At 40.8% G+C, this 19,389-nt stretch overlaps 1 protein-coding gene across 1 annotated transcript in view; it reads right to left on the bottom strand.

Moving 5' to 3' along the window:
- Positions 1-19,389, bottom strand: part of C25H11orf80 (chromosome 25 C11orf80 homolog) — an 88,541-nt gene that overhangs the window by 21,984 nt on the left and 47,168 nt on the right. Inside the window, exons 5-9 of the mRNA XM_052662331.1 lie at positions 13,786-13,869; positions 9,410-9,465; positions 8,459-8,530; positions 6,751-6,946; positions 3,883-4,033 (exon numbers count right to left, since the gene is read on the bottom strand). Coding sequence (XP_052518291.1) covers positions 3,883-4,033; positions 6,751-6,946; positions 8,459-8,530; positions 9,410-9,465; positions 13,786-13,869 — 559 coding nt within the window. The remainder of the gene's footprint in view (positions 1-3,882; positions 4,034-6,750; positions 6,947-8,458; positions 8,531-9,409; positions 9,466-13,785; positions 13,870-19,389) is intronic.

Below are 19,389 nucleotides of genomic sequence, written 5' to 3'. Positions count from 1 at the left end.
TCTGTGTATTCTTGCCACCTCTTCTTAATATCTTCTGCTTCTGTTAGGTCCATACCATTTCTGTCCTTTATCGAGCCCATCTTTGCATGAAATGTTCCCTTGGTATCTCTAATTTTCTTGCAGAGATCCCTAGTCATTCCCATTCTGTTGTTTTCCTCTATTTCATTGCATTGATCGCTGAAGAAGGCTTTCTTATCTCTTCTTGCTATTCTTTGGAACTCTGCATTTAGATGCCTATATCTTTCCTTTTCTCCTTTGTTTTTCGCCTCTCTTCTTTCCACAGCTATTTGTAAGGCCTCCCCAGACAGCCATTTTGCTTTTTTGCATTTCTTTTCCATGAGGATGGTCTTGATCCCTGTCTCCTGTACAATGTCACAAACCTCATTCCATAGTTCATCAGGCACTCTATCGATCAGATCTAGGCCCTTAAATCTATTTCTCACTTCCACTGTATAATCATAAGGGATTTGATTTAGGTCATACCTGGTCTAGCGGTTTTCCCTACTTTTCTTCAATTTAAGTCTGAATTTGGTAATAAGGAGTTCATGATCTAAGCCACAGTCAGCGCCCGGTCTTCTTTGTTGACTGTATAGAGCTTCTCCATCTTTGGCTGCAAAGAATACAATCAATCTGATTTCGGTGTTGACCATCTGGTGATGTCCATGTGTAGAGTCTTCTCTTGTGTTGTTGGAAGAGAGTGTTTGCTATGACCAGTGCATTTTCTTGGCAAAACTCTATTAGTCTTTGCCCTGCTTCATTCCACATTCCAAGGCCAAATTTGCCTTGTGTTTCTTGACTTCCTACTTTTGCATTCCAGTCCTCTATAATGAAAAGGACATCTTTTTTGGGTGTTAGTTCTAAAAGGTCTTGTAGGTCTTCACAGAACTGTTCAAATTCAGCTTCTTCAGCATTACTGGTTGGGGCATAGACTTGGATTACTGTGATATTGAATGGTTTGCCTTGGAAACGAACATCTTTCAAATCCTGAAAGATGATGCTGTGAAAGTGCTGCACTCAATATGCCAGCAAATTTGGAAAACTCAGCAGTGGCCACAGGACTGGAAAAGGTCAGTTTTCTTTCCAATCCCAAAGAAAGGCAATGCCAAAGAATGCTCAAACTACCACACAGTTGTACTCATCTCACATGCTAGTAAAGTAATGCTGAAAATTCTCCAAGGCAGGCTTCACCAATATGTGAACTGTGAACTTCCTGATATTCAGGCTGGATTTAGAAAAGGCAGAGGAACCAGAGGTCAAATTGCCAACATCCACTGGATCATGGAAAAAGCAAGAGAGTTCCAGAAAAACATCTATTTCTGCTTTATTGACTATGCCAAAGCCTTTGACTGTGTGGATCACAATAAACTGGAAAATTCTGAAAGAGATGGGAGTACCAGACCATCTGACCTGCCTCTTGAGAAATCTGTATGCAGGTCAGGAAGCAACAGTTAGAACTGGACATGGAACAACAGACTAGTTCCAAATAGGAAAAGGAGTACATCAAGGCTGTATATCATCCCCCTGCTTATTTAACTTATATGCAGAGTACATCATGAGAAACGCTGGACTGGAAGAAACACAAGCTGGAATCAAGATTGCCGGGAGAAATGTCAATAACCTCAGATATGCAGATGACACCACCCTTATCGCAGAAAGTGAAGAGGAACTAAAAAGCCTCTTGATGAAAGTGAAAGTGGAGAGTGAAAAAGTTGGCTTAAAGCTCAACATTCAGAAAACGAAGATCATGGCATCTGGTCCCATCACTTCATGGCAAATAGATGAGGAAACAGTGGAAACAGTGTCAGACTTTATTTTTCTGGGCTCCAAAATCACTGCAGATGGTGACTGCAGCCATGAAATTAAAAGATGCTTACTCCTTGGAAGGAAAGTTATGACCAACCTAGATAGCATATTCAGAAGCAGAGACATTACTTTGCTGACTAAGGTCCATCTAGTCAAGGTTATGGTTTTTCCAGTGGTCACGTATGGATGTGAGAGTTGGACTGTGAAGAAGGCTGAGCGCCGAAGAATTGATGCTTTTGAACTGTGGTGTTGGAGAAGACTCTTGAGAGTCCCTTGGACTGCAAGGAGATCCAATCAGTCCATTCTGAAGGAGATCAACCCTGGGATTTCTTTGGAGGGAATGATGCTAAAGCTGAAACTCCAGTACTTTGGCCACCTCATGAGAAGAGTTGACTCATTGGAAAAGACTCTGATGCTGGGAGGGATTGGGGGCAGGAGGAGAAGGGGACGACCGAGGATGAGATGGCTGGATGGCATCACTGACTCGATGGATGTGAGTCTGAGTGAACTCCGGGAGTTGGTGATGGACAGGGAGGCCTGGCGTGCTGCGATTCATGGGGTCGCAAAGAGTCGGACACGACTGAGCGACTGAACTGAACTGAACTGAACTGAACCACAATGCTATCTGATATTTGTATTCCCATGTAATCTGATCCCTACAGTCACTTTCTAGCACCTTAATCTTTTTAAGTACAATCCATGTGGTCCAATTCAGTTTAAACCAGAACATTAATAGACAATATTACATGTCATTCATTCACTTGGCTCACTTTCAGAGGAACATGAATCACCATTCAAGTTACTAAGACCCCCTAACAAGGGTCAAAGCCAGGAAGAGAAAATGGAATTTGGACTCAGGTACCAAGACAGCGGGGAAAACCCTTCGCCCCCACTGATGGTGTTATGTAAGTGCTGCCAGAGGTGTGAGTGGCTAGTGACAAAGGCCATCACTGACATTTCTTGGCCAGTTAAACATAATGTCTTCCTCAACGCCTGGGCACCTAATCTTCACCTCCACTGTTAGCTCAGTGTCTGTGGCCTTTCTTAATATAAAAAACAAGAGGCAGCCCACAGTTGTGGCCACAGCCTTATTAAGACCAAACATTCTTTCCTCACGAAACCACTTACCTACAGGAGTCCAAGGATACCTCCTTCCATTCCACCCTCTGGAAAAACTACCTACTCAAGAAAAAAAAGCCTCAGCATGAGGCCTTCTTCCTAGATGAAGATTCTCTCAGAGATACATCCCTGTATCAGGAGACTTCAATCTTCTCATACCAGTTATAACTCCAGAATACCTCCTCCCTGAATACCTCCTCCCTACTGGTGAACTTCCTCAGGATCCAATTGAACAGACTATCTTTTAAATATCAAAGGATTCTGGCTAACAACAGTCAAGGTCAAGAATATAAAGCTCCTAGACATCAGCTTATGGTTGCATATTCCTATCTCTCAGTTTCATTTGTTGGTTGAATTATTAAGCATCCAATTTTCAGCATAATTCACCCAAAGCCAATGTGGTTAGGCTCTATACGAACAGCACAGTCAGTTTCCCAGGTTTATTACTATATGGTTGATACTTCTGCCTTGCTTTTATGTAGTATTATATTTTTTCTAAGTAATTTTATATGGATTTTTCTCATTTCATTGGGAAATGTTTCTCTTCCACAATAGAGTCAAAGATGTGACTGCAACTTTAATAATCTTTTTAAAACTCCAGGTACAACAGAAACCTTCTGAACACATCCCTAGAAAATAAAGGCCCACTGACTACTTCAAAGAGACCAGGAATAGAGGAGGCAGTAGAAATGAGAGGGGAGCCAGCATTAACACATAATACCAAAACAGTTAGGCTCTGGTGGGGCTTTGCCTGTTGACACCTGTATGACTCACTTCACGTGGACTCTCAGACTTAGCCAGACTCTTACCTATACCCTCAACCTAAGCCATCAGATCACTAGGTCCTATTCTTATATATATTTGCTATTTATATTTTCTTGCATTTCTCTAATATTTTACAGAGTTCTTTATTCCTATGCAAACAGAGAGAGAGAAAGAGAGAGAGAGAGAGAGATTTACCGCTGTCTAAACTGAGATCCAAATTGGGCACCATACTCAAGCGGTATTTCTTCCAGTCAATGAAATAAGAGGCGTCTTTGAAGACAGCAGTAGTTGGCTGCTCTGAATTTGGAAATATCAGAGGCAGACCTGAAGGTCCATACAGAAATATGTATAGTGGCTAAAGAAAACTCCAAAATGTTAGTTTTTTGAGATTATGTATTCATTTGCAAAAAACAAATGCAACAATGACCTGGTTCACACTCTCAGAAATAAACTAGCATGCTAGGCAATTACATATTAAGCCCTTTCCACATTAAGGATAGGTGTGAGTCACCAAAGACTGAACCACTAGAATCTTCAGAAATCTATTCCACATTTAATGAGTGTGAGCTACAAGTATAGTGTTGGGACAATTTGTTTATTTATTGATCCTATTCATTAAATCATAGGTTTGAATGGTATTAATAACATGGGCTAAACACTGTACTGTACTAAATTCTGGGGATACAAACATGAATATACAGATTTAATACCTATCTTCAAGTCAGATTTACAGTATGGGAGATACACATAAAAACCAATAAACTGTAATACTAAGTGATGCATGCTAGATTAAAAACATATACCAAAAAAAAGAAAAAAGCATATACCAAAGAATATTTTCCAGTGAGTATGAGTACGTTCAGATTGAGAAGGAAATGCTTCACCTTCTCCAACCTACTCTCTAACCAGGACTAAGAAAGACAGGCCCCTAAAATGGTTTCCTCCCCTTGACTTTCCAGTCCCACCCACACCCTCCCTATAACCCAGTGTTTCTCGATCTTGGCACACTGACAGTCTGGGCCAGACACTTCTTTACTGTGGGGCTGTCCTGTGCACTATAGGATGCTAAAGCAGCATCCCTGGCTTCTACCCACTCCCACTAGATGCCAGTATCACCTCTGCCTCCAGTCATAAGGATCAAAATGTCTCCAGACATTGCCAGATGTCCTCTGAGGGCAAAAGTACCCAGTTAAGAACCACTGCGTAAGCTGTTTTAGTCCCCCTGGACCAAAGCTAATAAGCCCAGAATATATATTTTCCTTCATCTTTCTGTTTTAATCCTCTTTTTCATAAGGTAAACAGGAGGCAGTAAGTGTGAAGATTAAAATCCAGGGGGCATGGGGACATTACTGAAAGTCACAACAGAGCAAAGGGAGGCAGTGTCTATAAGTGAAGTCTCCGTCACAAACTCAAGAAGGCGTTAACACATGAGCTGAGGCCAACACATTCGCTGTTTAGAGCCAGGGAGCTTTGAAGTGCTGCAAACTCAGAATAAGAGTGGTGTATCTGAAGAGTCAGGGTGTGTGAATGTCTTTTAATTAACTGGGTTGTCTGAACTATTCACGTCTAATAATGAGTTCTTGTTATGGTTGCATTTAGATCCATCATCTTGTTATGCATTTTGTTTGTTCCTTGTATTTTATTTCCTTTTTCTTCTTTTCTATTTTTGGATTCTATTTTGGATTGGGTATTTTTAATAATTCCATTTTTATCCCCCTTTTTGAATCACTAGTTATAACTCTTTGTGGTATTGACTTAGGGATTGCTTTAGGTTTTATAGCATACAACTATACCTTATCCAGTCTGCCTTCAAGGAAAAGAAAACAAAATACAAGGAACAAGCAGAGAACGGGTAAGAAGGAGATAGATTTAAACTCAACCGTAACAGTATTCATAGTAAATGTAAATATCACTTAAAGTTCACACACATATAGTGTGAGAATCCTTCAAACAATATACTTGTTTGCTCCTGTGTCATATTCTAGCCATAGCATATACTATACCAGACTCACTCACCTACGGAAAGACACTGAGGCTCTATATCTCTAAAATCTGACCACTTCCAAATTCCAGACCAAAATTTCTATCTGGCTATTTTTAAAACATGTTCTGTGGGCAACATAAATGCAACATATGTAAAGCTAAACTAATCTTCTTCACTCCTCAGATCTGCTATTTATAATTTTCATCTTGTTGCCAGCATCATTATTCTGTCAGCCATCCATGGAAATCTTTTCCAACAGATTTACTGAGATTTAATTTACATATCATACAATCACCCATTTAAAGTGTACAATTAAATTGGTTTCAGTATATTCAAAAAGTTGTGCAACCATCACCACCATCAGTTTTAGGATATTTTTTATCACCCCAAAAGAATCCTTCCCCATCTATTTTCTGTTTCCATATATCTATATCTCCATATATCTATATCCACCCTGTATCTTCTGCATATAGGGCTGTTGACAGCAACTTTAGCTACTTCTTGCCCCTAATCTCTCCCTCGCCAAACAGTGAACTGGTTACCTCGTTTTGTTGATTCCTTCCAGTGATAACTCTCCTTTCCATGCTCATCACACCTTTAATTCATGCACTTAATATCTCTCACCCAGTTCACTTACTTATGTACTTAGCGATTACTGACTTTTCTCTCCCACCCACCCTGTACAAGGCTGCTGGCGAGTCCTAAAACATTAACCAGTTTCCCATTATACACACAATAAAATTCACATTCCTTAGTGTGGCACTCAAGATCCAAAATATTCAACTCCAAACTACTTTTCCAGCCTCACTGCTCCTATTTGCATCATTCACTCCTGCTCCAGTCACACTGGACCATATGAAAACCCGGTGGCACCGTGGGTCATATTTTATAGTTTTCAGTTTCTTGAACAAATTTGCAAGCTTAGCTTTCATGTTGGGTTTCTGTTTTTATACAAATTATACCAGCTTCTACATACAGAGTTTATATGCTAGCGACTTTCCTAGGATTAAAATATAAAAATCCATTTTCAAAGACAAGGAATTTGAAAATTTTGATGGACTCTGTCATCAAAAGGATATGGAAATGGAAGAGATCCTGTTCAGCTGGTTGGAAAAGACCTTTGGGCAAGGACACAGAGCCACGGCTGGAGTCAGCGTCAGCTCCCCCAACAAGCCCATTCCCACCACATCATCAGGGATGAAGAGCATTACTGGATGTCCCAGCACAGGATGGATTCTGCTGCAGGGTAATTCAGTTGTGTCAAATTTTGGTGTACTGCCAAAAAAAAAGCAGGTAAGACAAATTTAGCCTTTTTCCTTCTTAAGAAATTATTTTAAAGGGCATTCAAGATTCTTTTTATAACCTCTAGCATATGCATAACCATATAATCCACCACATAAATTTTGCTGGAATAAGTAACTTGTGTCCCACTCAGTGAATCACAGGCAATGGAAAAAGTAGACAAATTGGCATTTCAGGAGTTGCAGCATGGCTCCTGCTTTTGCTCCCGTTAATGGCAGTTTTATATTCTCAAAAGTCTATTTCCTCTACTAAAACTACTCTGTGGTTCTGAGCAGAAGTTTCCAAGATAATTCAAAGACCAGCATGGTGGAGGTGGGGTATGGGTCAGTCAAATGGCCTAAAACTGGCCTAGTGATTCTTAGATGTCTGCTTTTACATATGCTGTGCTTTCCCCTGAAGAAGTCTGAGGTTACTATTTGGTAGGAGTGATGAGAAAAAATTGAAACATCTTCCACTCCTAGAAAGAATCTTGTGAAATCTGGTATTTGTTTACTTTCTGAGAGCTCTTTTATAAGCAGAAAAGAAATATTAATAAACCTTTCCCCCTTTCTGTAAACTAATCAGGTCACCCGGGGAAATATGTCCATAAACACTGGCTTAGAGGCTTAAACTCTTTCGGTAAATCTGTGATAGCAAGCTGTCTACCTGCAGGGATTGTATGATGCTAGAAGATTACTAAAGAAAGATATGGGATGAGGGTTTTATTTCCTGCAAATATTAAAGAATAAACATATTCTAACTGGAGAGGTAATTTTGAGCAAGAGTAAGAAAACAGATTGAGAAACCACAGGCAGCCTCTTCAAGTCTTAAGGCCCTATGGCTGCCAGTATTGATTCAGGGCATATAAGCAGAGGCAGAAACTACTAAAGAAAGAATAAATTAGTTGGACTTAAACATAAGTTAGGCTTTGTCTTGCTATAATTCATGTTCACTTTGGATTCTGCAGTAATTGGATAGCACAGGAAGGCAAAGCACAGGGTTCTATTCCATTTATTTTCCACCTCCTCCATGGATTTTTTTTTTTTTTTTTTTTTGTAGTCTGAAAAAGGTGGAGGCGGGAACAAAGATGATTTCTAAGCCTATGTAAAATGCTAATACACAAACAATAATATACAAAGAATTCCTTTGTATTCATAGTATCTCTCTACCCAAGAGTGCAAGTAACCTTTTAAAGTCATTTCTCTCTTCTCATGCCTAAATGGAATCAGAATTAGCAGAGTTTGTTTTGATTCATTCACAGAAGAAATTAAGGCATGGAGAGATGAAGGAACATGCCTGCCCTCAGGTAAATAAGAATACATCCCGGAGCCAGGAATAATAATAGTTTTCAATACAGATAGCTTAAATTTTTTTACTTTCACTTTTCTTACAGAGAATCTGACACTTGGCACTAAGAATTGACAACTGAGACCATTTTCAATTTCTGCCCACATTCATACTCATAATAAGAGTAAAACATGGAGCGTGACAAGGCTTCCCCTTCACCTCAGGTAATGTTGACAGTTTACGACAAGAGCAAGTCCATTCGACAGGGTCAAAGCAGGTTCACTCTCTGCCCTGCAAAGTAAAGAAAAGCTAAGCCATATCTTAAAGACTCTAAGACCAATTTCTGCCTGATACAAATTTTGGCCCATTAGCACCAATTCCAGAGATGACTGAAATTTGGTAACCAATTAACCAAGGGGAACAGGCTTCCCTGATAGCTCAGTTGGTAAACAATCTGCCTGCAATGCAGGAGACCATGGTTTGATTCCCGGGTCAGGAAGATCCCCTGGAGAAGGGATAGGCTACCCACTCCAGTATTCCTGGGCTTCCCTTATGGCTCAACTGGTAAAGAATCCACCTGCACTGCGAGAGACCTGGGTTCAATCCCTGGGTTGGGAAGATCCCCTGGAGAAGGGAAAGGCTGCCCATTCCAGTATTCTGGCCTAGAGAATTCCATGGACTGCATAGTCCATGGGGTTGCAAAGAGTTGGACACAACTGAGTGACTTTCACTTCACTAACCAAGGGGAATGGCACAGTGGTCTGCCAATGTAGGAGACTCAAGAGATACAAGTTTGATCCCTGGGTCAGGAAGATCCCCTGGAATAGGAAACGGCAACCCACTACAGTATTCTCGCCTGGGAAATTCCATGTACAAAGAAGTCTGGCTGGCTACAGTCCATGAGGTCACAAAGAGCTGGATACAACTGAGTGACTGAGCACACACAACCAAGAGGAAAATGGTCCAGTGAAAGGGAAAGGCATGAAAGGGTTAATCTACTTATTTATTAAAAACTAATCTAGAATAAGAAAATGTGGGGGTCTTGGAAAATAAGTTTCAAAGTGACTTTGAGTCAAGAAATCAAACTGTAAACCCGCTGGAAATAGGACAATAATAACAGAAAAACTGTAGAACCATTGCATAAACTTAAGTCAGGGATTAAGGACTTACCCAAAGATCTCCACAGAGAGGATTCCATTTACCTTTACACTGAAATTAAATCTAATCTGAAAAATAAATGGGCAGAACAAGGATTAAAACTTCCATACTCAATTCCTAAAGAAGATACTCTTTATATCATCTTCCCCTCCTCCACTGCAATTTCCCTAAACATAGTTAACATCTGTCTGTGTTCAAATTCTGAATCCTAAATACACTGAGTTCTACCTTAGAATTGTAATTAGTCACAGATTATGTACATCATGCAAAACGCTGGGCTGGATGAAGCACAAGTTGGAATCAAGACTGCTGGAGAAATATCAATAACCTCAGATATGCAGATGAAACCACCCTTAAGGCAGAAAGTGAGGAAGAACTAAAGAGCCTCTTGATGAAAGTGAAAGAGGAGAGTGAAAAGTTGGCTTAAAACTCAACATTCAGAAAACTAAGATCATGGCATCCAGCCCCATCACTTTATGACAAAGAGATGGGGAAACATTGGAAACAGTGAGAAACTTTATTTTGGGGGGCTCCAAAATCACTGCAGATGATGACTGCAGCCATGAAATTAAAAGATGCTTTCTCCTTGGAAGAAAAGCTATGACCAATCTAGTTCAGTTCAGTCACTCAGTCGTGTCCAACTCTTTGCGACCCCATGAATGACACCACACCAGGCCTCCCTGTCCATCACCAACTCCCAGAGTTCACTCAGACTCACATCTATCAAATCAGTGATGCCATCCAGCCATCTCATCCTCGGTCGTCCCCTTCTCCTCCTGCCCCCAATCCCTCCCAGCATCAGAGTCTTTTCCAATGAGTCAACTCTTTGCATGAGGTGGCCAAAGTACTGGAGTTTCAGCTTTAGCATCATGACCAACCTACACAACATATTAAAAAGCAGAGACAATACTTTGCCAACAAAGGTCCATCTAGTCAAAGCTATGGTTTATCCAGTAGTCATGTATGGATGTGAGAGTTGGACTATAAAGAAAGCTGAGCGCAGAAGAATTGATGCTTTTGAACTGTGGGGTTGGAGCAGTCTCTTGAGAGTCCCTTTAACTGCAAGAAAATCCAACCAGTCCATCCTAAAGGAAATCAATCCTGAATATTCATTGGAGGGACTGATGCTGAAGCTAAAACTCCAAACTTTGGCCACCTGGCCACTTGATGCAAAGAGCTGACTCATTTAAAAAGACCCTGATGCTGGGAAAGACTTAAGGCGGGAGGAGAAGGGGATGATAGAGGATGAGATGATTGTATGGCATCACCAACTCGATGGATATGAGTTTGATTAAGCTTCAGGAGTTGGTGATAGACAGGGAAGTCTGGCATGCTGCCGTCCTTGGGGTTGCAGAGTCGAACCCTATTCAACAATTTATGATTATACAGTGGAAGTGAGAAATAGATTTAAGGGCCTAGATCTGATAGATAGAGTGCCTGATGAACTATGGAATGAGGTTCGTGACACTGTACAAGAGACAGGGATCAAGACCATCCCCATGGAAAAGAAATGCAAAAAAGCAAAATGGCTGTCTGGGGAGGCCTTACAAATAGCTGTGAAAAGAAGAGAGGCGAAAAACAAAGGAGAAAAGGAAAGATATAAGCCTCCAAATGCAGAGTTCCAAAGAATAGCAAGAAGAGATAAGAAAGCCTTCTTCAGCGATCAATGCAAAGAAGTAGAGGAAAAGAACACAATGGGAAAGACTAGAGATCTTTTCAAGAAAATCAGAGATACCAAGGGAACATTTCATGCAAAGATGGGCTCAATAAAGGAGAGAAATGGTATGGACCTAACAGAAGCAGAAGATATTATTGAGAAGAGGTAGCAAGAATACACAGAAGAACTGTACAAAAAATGTCTTCATAACCCAGATAATCATGATGATGTGATCACTCATCTAGAGCCAGACATCCTGGAATGTGAAGTCAAGTGGGCCTTAGAAAGCATCACTACGAACAAAGCTAGTGGAGGTGATGAAATTCCAGTAGAGCTATTTCAAATCTGAAAGATGATGCTGTGAAAGTGCTGCACTCAATATGCCAGCAAATTTGGAAAACTCAGCAGTGGCCACAGGACTGGAAAAGGTCAGTTTTCATTCCAATCCCAAAGAAAGGCAATGCCAAAGAATGCTCAAACTACCGCACAATTGCACTCATCTCACATGCTAGTAAAGTAATGCTGAAAGTTCTCCAAGCCAGGCTTCAGCAATACGTGAACCGTGAACTCCCTGATGTTCAAGCTGGTTTTAGAAAAGGCAGAGGAACCAGAGATCAAATTGCCAACATCCTCTGGATCATGGAAAAAGCAAGAGAGTTCCAGAAAAACATCTATTTCTGCTTTATTGACTATGCCAAAGTCTTTGATTGTGTGGATCACAATAAACTGTGGAAAATTCTGAAAGAGATGGGAATACCAGGCCACCTGACCTGCCTCTTGAGAAATCTGTATGCAGGTCAGGAAGCAACAGTTAGAACTGGACATGGAACAACAAACTGGTTTCAAATAGGAAAAGGAGTACGTCAAAGCTGTATATTGTCCCCCTGCTTATTTAACTTATATGCAGAGTACATCATGAGAAACGCTGGACTGGAAGAAACACAAGCTGGAATCAAGACTGCTGGGAGAAATATCAATAACCTCAGATATGTAGATGACACCACCCTTATGGCAGAAAGTGAAGAGGAGCTAAAAAGCCTCTTGATGAAAGTGAAAGTGGAGAGCGAAAAAGTTGGCCTAAAGCTCAACATTCAGAAAACGAAGATCATGGCATCTGGTCCCATCACTTCATGGCAAATAGATGGGGAAACAGTGGAAACAGTGTCAGACTTTATTTTTTGGGGCTCCAAAATCACTGCAGATGATGACTGCAGCCATGAAATTAAAAGATGCTTACTCCTTGGAAGGAAATTTATGACCAACCTAGATAGCATATTCAAAAGCAGAGACATTACTTTGCCGACTAAGGTCCGACTAGTCAAGGCTATGGTTTTTCCAGTGGTCACGTATGGATGTGAGAGTTGGACTGTGAAGAAGGCTGAGCGCCGAAGAATTGATGCTTTTGAACTGTGGTGTTGGAGCAGTCTCTTGAGAGTCCCTTGGACTGCAAGGAGATCCAACCAGTCCATTCTGAAAGAGATCAACCCTGGGATTTCTTTGGAGGGAATGATGCTAAAGCTGAAACTCCAGTACTTTGGCCACCTCATGCGAAGAGTTGACTCATTGGAAAAAACTCTGATGCTGGGAGGGATTGGGGGCAGGAGGAGAAGGGGACGACCAAGGATGAGATGGCTGGATGGCATCACTGACTTGATGGACACGAGTCTGAGTGAACTCTGGGAGTTGGTGATGGACAGGGAGGCCTGGCGTGCTGTGATTCATGGGGTCGCAAAGAGTCGGACTCGACTGAGCGACTGAAATGAACTGAACTGATGGGGAAATATTACCCTTTGTCCTCTACTGTTCTCCTAATGTATCTCTTCTCCCCTTCTTAAAGAACTGTTTCTTTCTCTATTGCTTCCATTGTTTTCATATATGGAAACTCCATGCTTTTTTCTTTGTTTTTTCTTCTCCTATCCCCATCAGACTCTTATGTTCTCCCTCCAGTTTACTGTTTTAATTATTTTCTACCTTCAACCTATATTTTTTCTTTCTACATAATATCATGGGTAATAAGAGACTCTAGAGCCAGACTGTCTCCTTTCAAATTGTGGCTCTGCAAGTTATTTAACATCTGTGCCACAGTTTCCTGGGCTGTAAAATGGGAATGATGATGATAAAACCTACTTCACAAGGGGTACTGGGAGAGCTGAATGAATGAATATGTGGTGAACACTTGGACTAGAGATTGGCTAAAAATAAATACTGAATCTTGCTTAAGACAGAAATAGGAGGAAACCTGCAAGAAAAACAGGGGAAGTTACACAGCACACTTTATTGCTGTGACTTTATAAGCGTTTCTAACTACAGGTAATAACAAAAACTTTAGCTCTCCTGAGTTTAAAGTCAGAATTTCCTTATTTACTCTTATAGTCACTTTAGAAAAGAAGGAGATAACCAGCAGTTTATTATCCAGGTTTAAAAGAAAAAAGAAGCACAGAGGAGGGAAACGAGGTATTCAAAGTGATACAATAAAACAGTAAGGCAGTGAAAATATGAATCTAAAACTAAGTTCTCTCTATATCCACAGGCTCTCAAAGATGTCACATGGCCAATACCAAGCCTGCCTTAGAGATACAGGAACCAAACCAATTCAATATTAAAACTTTTAATCACTGTCATAAAAAGAAAGAGAACCAATCAGATGCTCCCATGCCCTACAGAGTAGAGGTCTTTTAAAAACACATGACTTAAACAAGAGAGTCATTATTGTGCAAAAAGAACCGCTTACCTTGGGGAGCACAGTGATGATTTTGCGTAAAAAATTCTTTATAACCAGACTATCTGTCATCAAAGTCCTGGGCTTTACATCAGCCTATAACAAAAACATCCACCATATAAGCACAAACTCAAGGGCACAAATGAATTAAATTATGATATTTCTTCTTATAAAACTAACTACACCTCAGAAAGCTTTTCAGACATCCAGGGGGAAAAAAGTAATTTAGATTGGAGCTGAGAAGAGTAATCCTAGCTTAAGTCTACTATCCTAATAAGGGTCAATCTGTATTAAGAATTTCAGTGGGGCTTTCCTGGAGGCTCAGTGGTAAAGAATCCACCTGCCAATGCAGAAGAAATGGGTTCAATCCCTGATCCGGGAATATCCCACAGGCCATGGAGCAAATAAGCCCGAGCACCACGACTGCTGAGCCTGTGCTCTAGAGCCCAGGCACTGCCACTCCTGAAGCTCATGTGCTTTAGAGCCTGCACTCCACTCCAAGAGAAGTCACCGCAATTAGCCCACGCATCACAACTAGAGAGCAGCCCCTGCTTGCCACTACTAGAGAGAAGCCCATATCAGCAATGAAGACTCAGCACAGCCAAAAATAAATAAATAAAATTTTAAAAACCAAAGAATCTCAATGGAGTCAAAGGAGCAGACATTAAAGAGAACCTATTTTTAAACCTTAATCTGTTCATCCAAACATTTATTTTTAAGGAAAAGCTGTAAAGCAGAAGCTCAAAAGTGAGAAGGTCTGTGTTCTGTGAAAGTGAATGAAAGTGAGATTGAACCCAGGTCTCCCATGCATAGAAGATGGATTGAGCCACAAGGGAAGCCCTCCATTAAAAAAAAAAAAAGGGTTCAAAGAGATTAAACAACCTTGCCAAGTTCTTGCTGATCTGGCTCCAAAGCTTTAGCTTTAACCACTTTCCTATACTACAACCCAGTGATCGAATTCGGATCTCCCACATTGCAGGATTCTTTACCAGCTGAGCCACAAGGGAAGCCCAAGAACACTGGAAAGGATATCCTATCCCTTCTCCAGAAGATCTTCCTGACCCAGGAATTGAACTGGGGTCTCCTGCATTGCAGGCAGATTCTTTACCAACTGAGCTATCAGGGAAGCTCTTTACATTTAATATAATGTCCTTAAAACCATAGTTAGAAGGTGTCTCCTAAAAACTAGATAAGTTAAAGAAGAGGAAATAGAGTCAGAAATCAGTAAGTTTTTATTAGTGGCTCAGATAATACAGACTCATATACTAGGTACATATTAAAGGAGAAAAAAGGTCCCAGATCTCAAAATCTCAACACAATAAAGAAAAAACCATGCAAATAGCTAATAAAGAAGAATAAACTACTATAATGCTTTGTTATAAGTTCACTGAAAAAAAGATCAATAACTGTGCAATGGGTGGGGATGATTAGAATAACTATTATAAAAATATTTGAAAATATTAGAAAAATGGATGGGGATTATTAGAAAATCTGTAAACAAATCTAGGATTATTAACATGTGTAAGTAGCAGTAGTTAAACACTAACTGTAGCATACATACCACAGTCATATCCTTATTTTTAAAATGTTTATTATAAAGTGTTCAAATGCAGAAAAGCAATGGTCTCTTTAAAGCATTTTCCATACTTAACACTTCAAAAACAACTTCTTGGAACAGTTTCAAACTTCTGTAACCTTAGTGATTATAGCGTGTATCATATAAAGGGCTTAATTATATCTAGCAGTAAGGCAACCAAACAAGTGAAAGTTCCTTGAAAAGCTACCAGGGAGGGTCTACAATTAATAATGATGGGAACTATCATTTACTGAACACCTGCTACATCCCAAGCAGTTTACATACAAGTAGAAGATATCCCCATTTCATGGGTGAGGATAATGAGACTAAAGAAGCTAATTAATTTGTCCAAGGTCACACATAGTTAATTAACTGGCAGAATTGGGAGTCAAACCTAGATCTGAGAACTCCAAAGCCCACCTTTCACTATACAATGCTACCTCTCCAAGAAAGCTCATTTTCTGTACATAGCTATCTGAATCAGATATTATGTAATCTAGCATTATTTCTTATGGAACCTTATAGGCAATGCTTACATATGATTACTGAATATGTATATGTATGTATTCATTGATAAAATACTTAATGTTTATTATGTGCCTAGGTTTATAGAGATAAGTAAAACCATCTCTAAATTTGAAGAGGTTACACTTAAGTAGAAGAGAAAGATGAAATAAATAATTTATGTGATAACGTGAAGAAGCTTTATGATTTAAACATATAAGACAAGCTAAAAAAATACACAGGAATGATTGGCACCTAATCCAGACTGAGAATATAAAGTGAAATAATGTCAAGTCAGCAGAGGATAGTTAACACAAAACTAATAGCTCCTTTTAAGACCTACTCATAAATTATTGAGAGAAAGAGAGATGGGGGGAGGGAGGAAGAGACACTACACAGTCTTTTACAGCCAGTACCCCAGGCCTAATGTGCCTCAGAAACAGTGAACTTATATGTTATCAGGAAAAAACATATGCTGCCAGTCCTGGGCAGCAGAAATTACCACTGAGTCATGTTTCAGTCATTACCCTTAAATACAAGTCTAATCATATGATAGATTATGGGAGGTATTTTATATTTTTAAATATACACTTATCACAATAAACTGTGGAAAATTCTGAATGAGATGGGAATGCCAGGCCACCTGACCTGCCTCTTGAGAAACTTAAATGCAGGTCAGGAAGCAACAGTTAGAACTGGACATGGAACAACAGACTGGTTCCAAACAGGAAAAGGAGTACATCAAGGCTGTACATTGTCACCTTCCTTATTTAACTTCTATGCAGAGTACATCATGAGAAACGCTGGGCTGGAAGAAGCACAAGCTGGAATCAAGATTGCCAGGAGAAATATCAATAACCTCAGATATGCAGATGACACCACCCTTATCGCAGAAAGTGAAGAGGAACTAAAAAGCCTCTTGATGAAAGTGAAAATGGAGAGTGAAAAAGTTGGCTTAAAGCTCAACATTCAGAAAACGAAGATCATGGCATCTGGTCCCATCACTTCATGGCAAATAGATGGGGAAACAGTAGAAACAGTGTCAGACTTTATATTGGGGGGCTCCAAAATCACTGCAGATGGTGACTGCAGCCATGAAATTAAAAGACACTTACTCCTTGGAAGGAAAGTTATGACCAACCTAGATAGCATACTGAAAAGCCGAGATACTACTTTACCAACAAAGGTCCTTCTAGTCAAGGCTATGGTTTTTCCAGTGGTCATGTATGGATGTGAGATTTGGACTGTGAAGAAAGCTGAGTGCTGAAGAATTGATGTTTTTGAACTGTGGTGTTGGAGAAGACTCTTTAGAGTCCCTTGGACTGCAAGGAGATCCAACCAGTCCATCTTAAAGGAGACCAGTCCTGGGTGTTCATTGGAAGGACTGATGCTGAAGCTGAAACTCCAGTACTTTGGCCACCTCATGCGAAGAGTTGACTCATTGGAAAAGACCCTGATGCTGGGAGGGATTGGGGGCAGGAGGAGAAGGGGACGACAGAGGATGAGATGGTTGGATGGCATCACCGACTCGATGGACATGAGTTTGAGTGAACTCCGGGAGTTGGTGATGGACAGGGAGGCCTGGCGTGCTGTGATTCATGGGGTTGCAAAGAGTCGGACACGACTGAGTGACTGAACTGAACTGATGCAGTTATGGGCTCTGTATGACTTTATAAGAGAATGTCAGTGTCTCTTTCTTTGCTTAAATAGGTAAGTACTCAGATGATGGATAATAAGAGAAACAGAGATAGATATGTTTTTATGTCTATATATATATATATATCTCTAGTCATTGTATCATTTACTATTATAACAAAAATGAATACAAAAATGGATAAATCTGTCAAGATCGTGCAAAATCAAATTGTTTTTGGAAGGACATATTACCCAGCCTAATGGACTCCAAGGTGCAGGACTGAACACAAACACAAAACCCAGCAACCTTTTTTTGACCACCTGGCATTGCTCAGTTTCCAGACCAGGGATTCAATGCACGGCCCCTGCAGTGGGAGCACTGGAAGTGCAGCGTTTTCACCACTGGACCACCAGGGAAGTCCAGCATCTTTCTTAAATGAAGTTTTCCCTCAGTCTTCCCTGGAATTAGCTTTCCCCACATGCCCAAAGCAGTGGATCACTTGTTGCCGCCTTTTCACAGATGTCTCCATTCACCAGCCTTTGCTGTAAACCTTGCTACCTGACCCTTCTCCCCACCTGAAGTATACACGTATGATGAAATCTTTTCACGACCTCCCCTTTTCCTCTCCCCATTCTCTTCATTCTAGTATCTGTCTAAAAGCTGCACAGTATCAAAGACGATGAGATAGAACAGAACAAATGCTTTCAGGAATCCTTGGTCCTCTGAGGTTATACTACTCTTACTTCTCCCCACCGACTGATTAACTGGCACTAAGCGCAACTGTCCTCTGTACTCTAAGTCCTGTCATCATCTTGGTTGACTTCCACATCCAAGCAGATGACCAGTCTAAGTGAGAACTTAGTTCCAAAATTCTCTGACCTCCTCAACTCCAATGACCTTGACCTCTACTTATTTCCAATCACCAATTTCCACAGCCAGACTGGAGGTGTACCATTCTGGAAACCTTAAACAGAAACGTCCCACTCTTATGTGGAAAGATATGAACCCAGACATGCACCTTGATTAAGTCAAATTATCTGTGCTCTCAATGTACACTTTGACTTTCTTGAGAGAAACACTGCTTTTGCAATAGGGAAAAAGAAAGAAAGAAATTTTATCACTCTGATGATAATTTTTTATTCTTTCATCTCTGAACTCCTTATACCCAGAAAAAATCTCTATTACACTGTATTGTAATTATTTGTTTACTTATCTATCATTTCCTTGATATTCCTAGATTGCGAGTTCCTTGGGATCAAGTAACACCTTGCGACTCTTTCTAGGACAGTGAAGCTATAGTGAACAAACAGAGGTATCTAACGGAATGAATAAATATTGAAATAGCACTGATCAATATGAGTCAGACTTTGATTCAGATTCTGTCACTTAACTGTGGAATGACCTTGGGAAAGACAGTCAAATTCTCTGACATTCTTGTCCTAGCCACTTCATAGAGTTGTCAGGAGGCTTGAATAATACATATGCTAGGTATAAGAATTATCACTTTTTGTTCAGACTGAGTAAAACACATGATTTCCTTTTCTAGCACTGTTTTCCTTGGTTCACTGGAATCAAGTGGCTTTTGGGGGGTTGTTTTTTTTTTCGCTACCTGACAGGTCAGGTCAGGGGCGGCTGAGAGGAGACACCCTGCTTCCGAGGTCAGGGCGGCAGCCAGGAGGAGCTATCCCACGTCCGAGGCCAGTGGCAGCCGGGAGGAGACACCCTGTGTCCGAGGTCAGGGGTGGCCGGGAGGAGACACCCCGCATCTGAGGTCAGGGGCGGTGACCCTGAGGAGCCACCCCGAGCCCAAGGCCAGGGGTGGTGACCCTGAGGAGCCACCCCGAGCTCAAGGCCAGGGGCGGCAGCTGGGAGGAGCCACCTCGTGCCCGAGGCCAGGGCC

Source organism: Budorcas taxicolor, chromosome 25, assembly GCF_023091745.1.
Source record: "Budorcas taxicolor isolate Tak-1 chromosome 25, Takin1.1, whole genome shotgun sequence".
Lineage (NCBI taxonomy): Eukaryota > Metazoa > Chordata > Mammalia > Artiodactyla > Bovidae > Budorcas > Budorcas taxicolor.
This window is presented reverse-complemented; position numbering and strand designations above follow the sequence as displayed.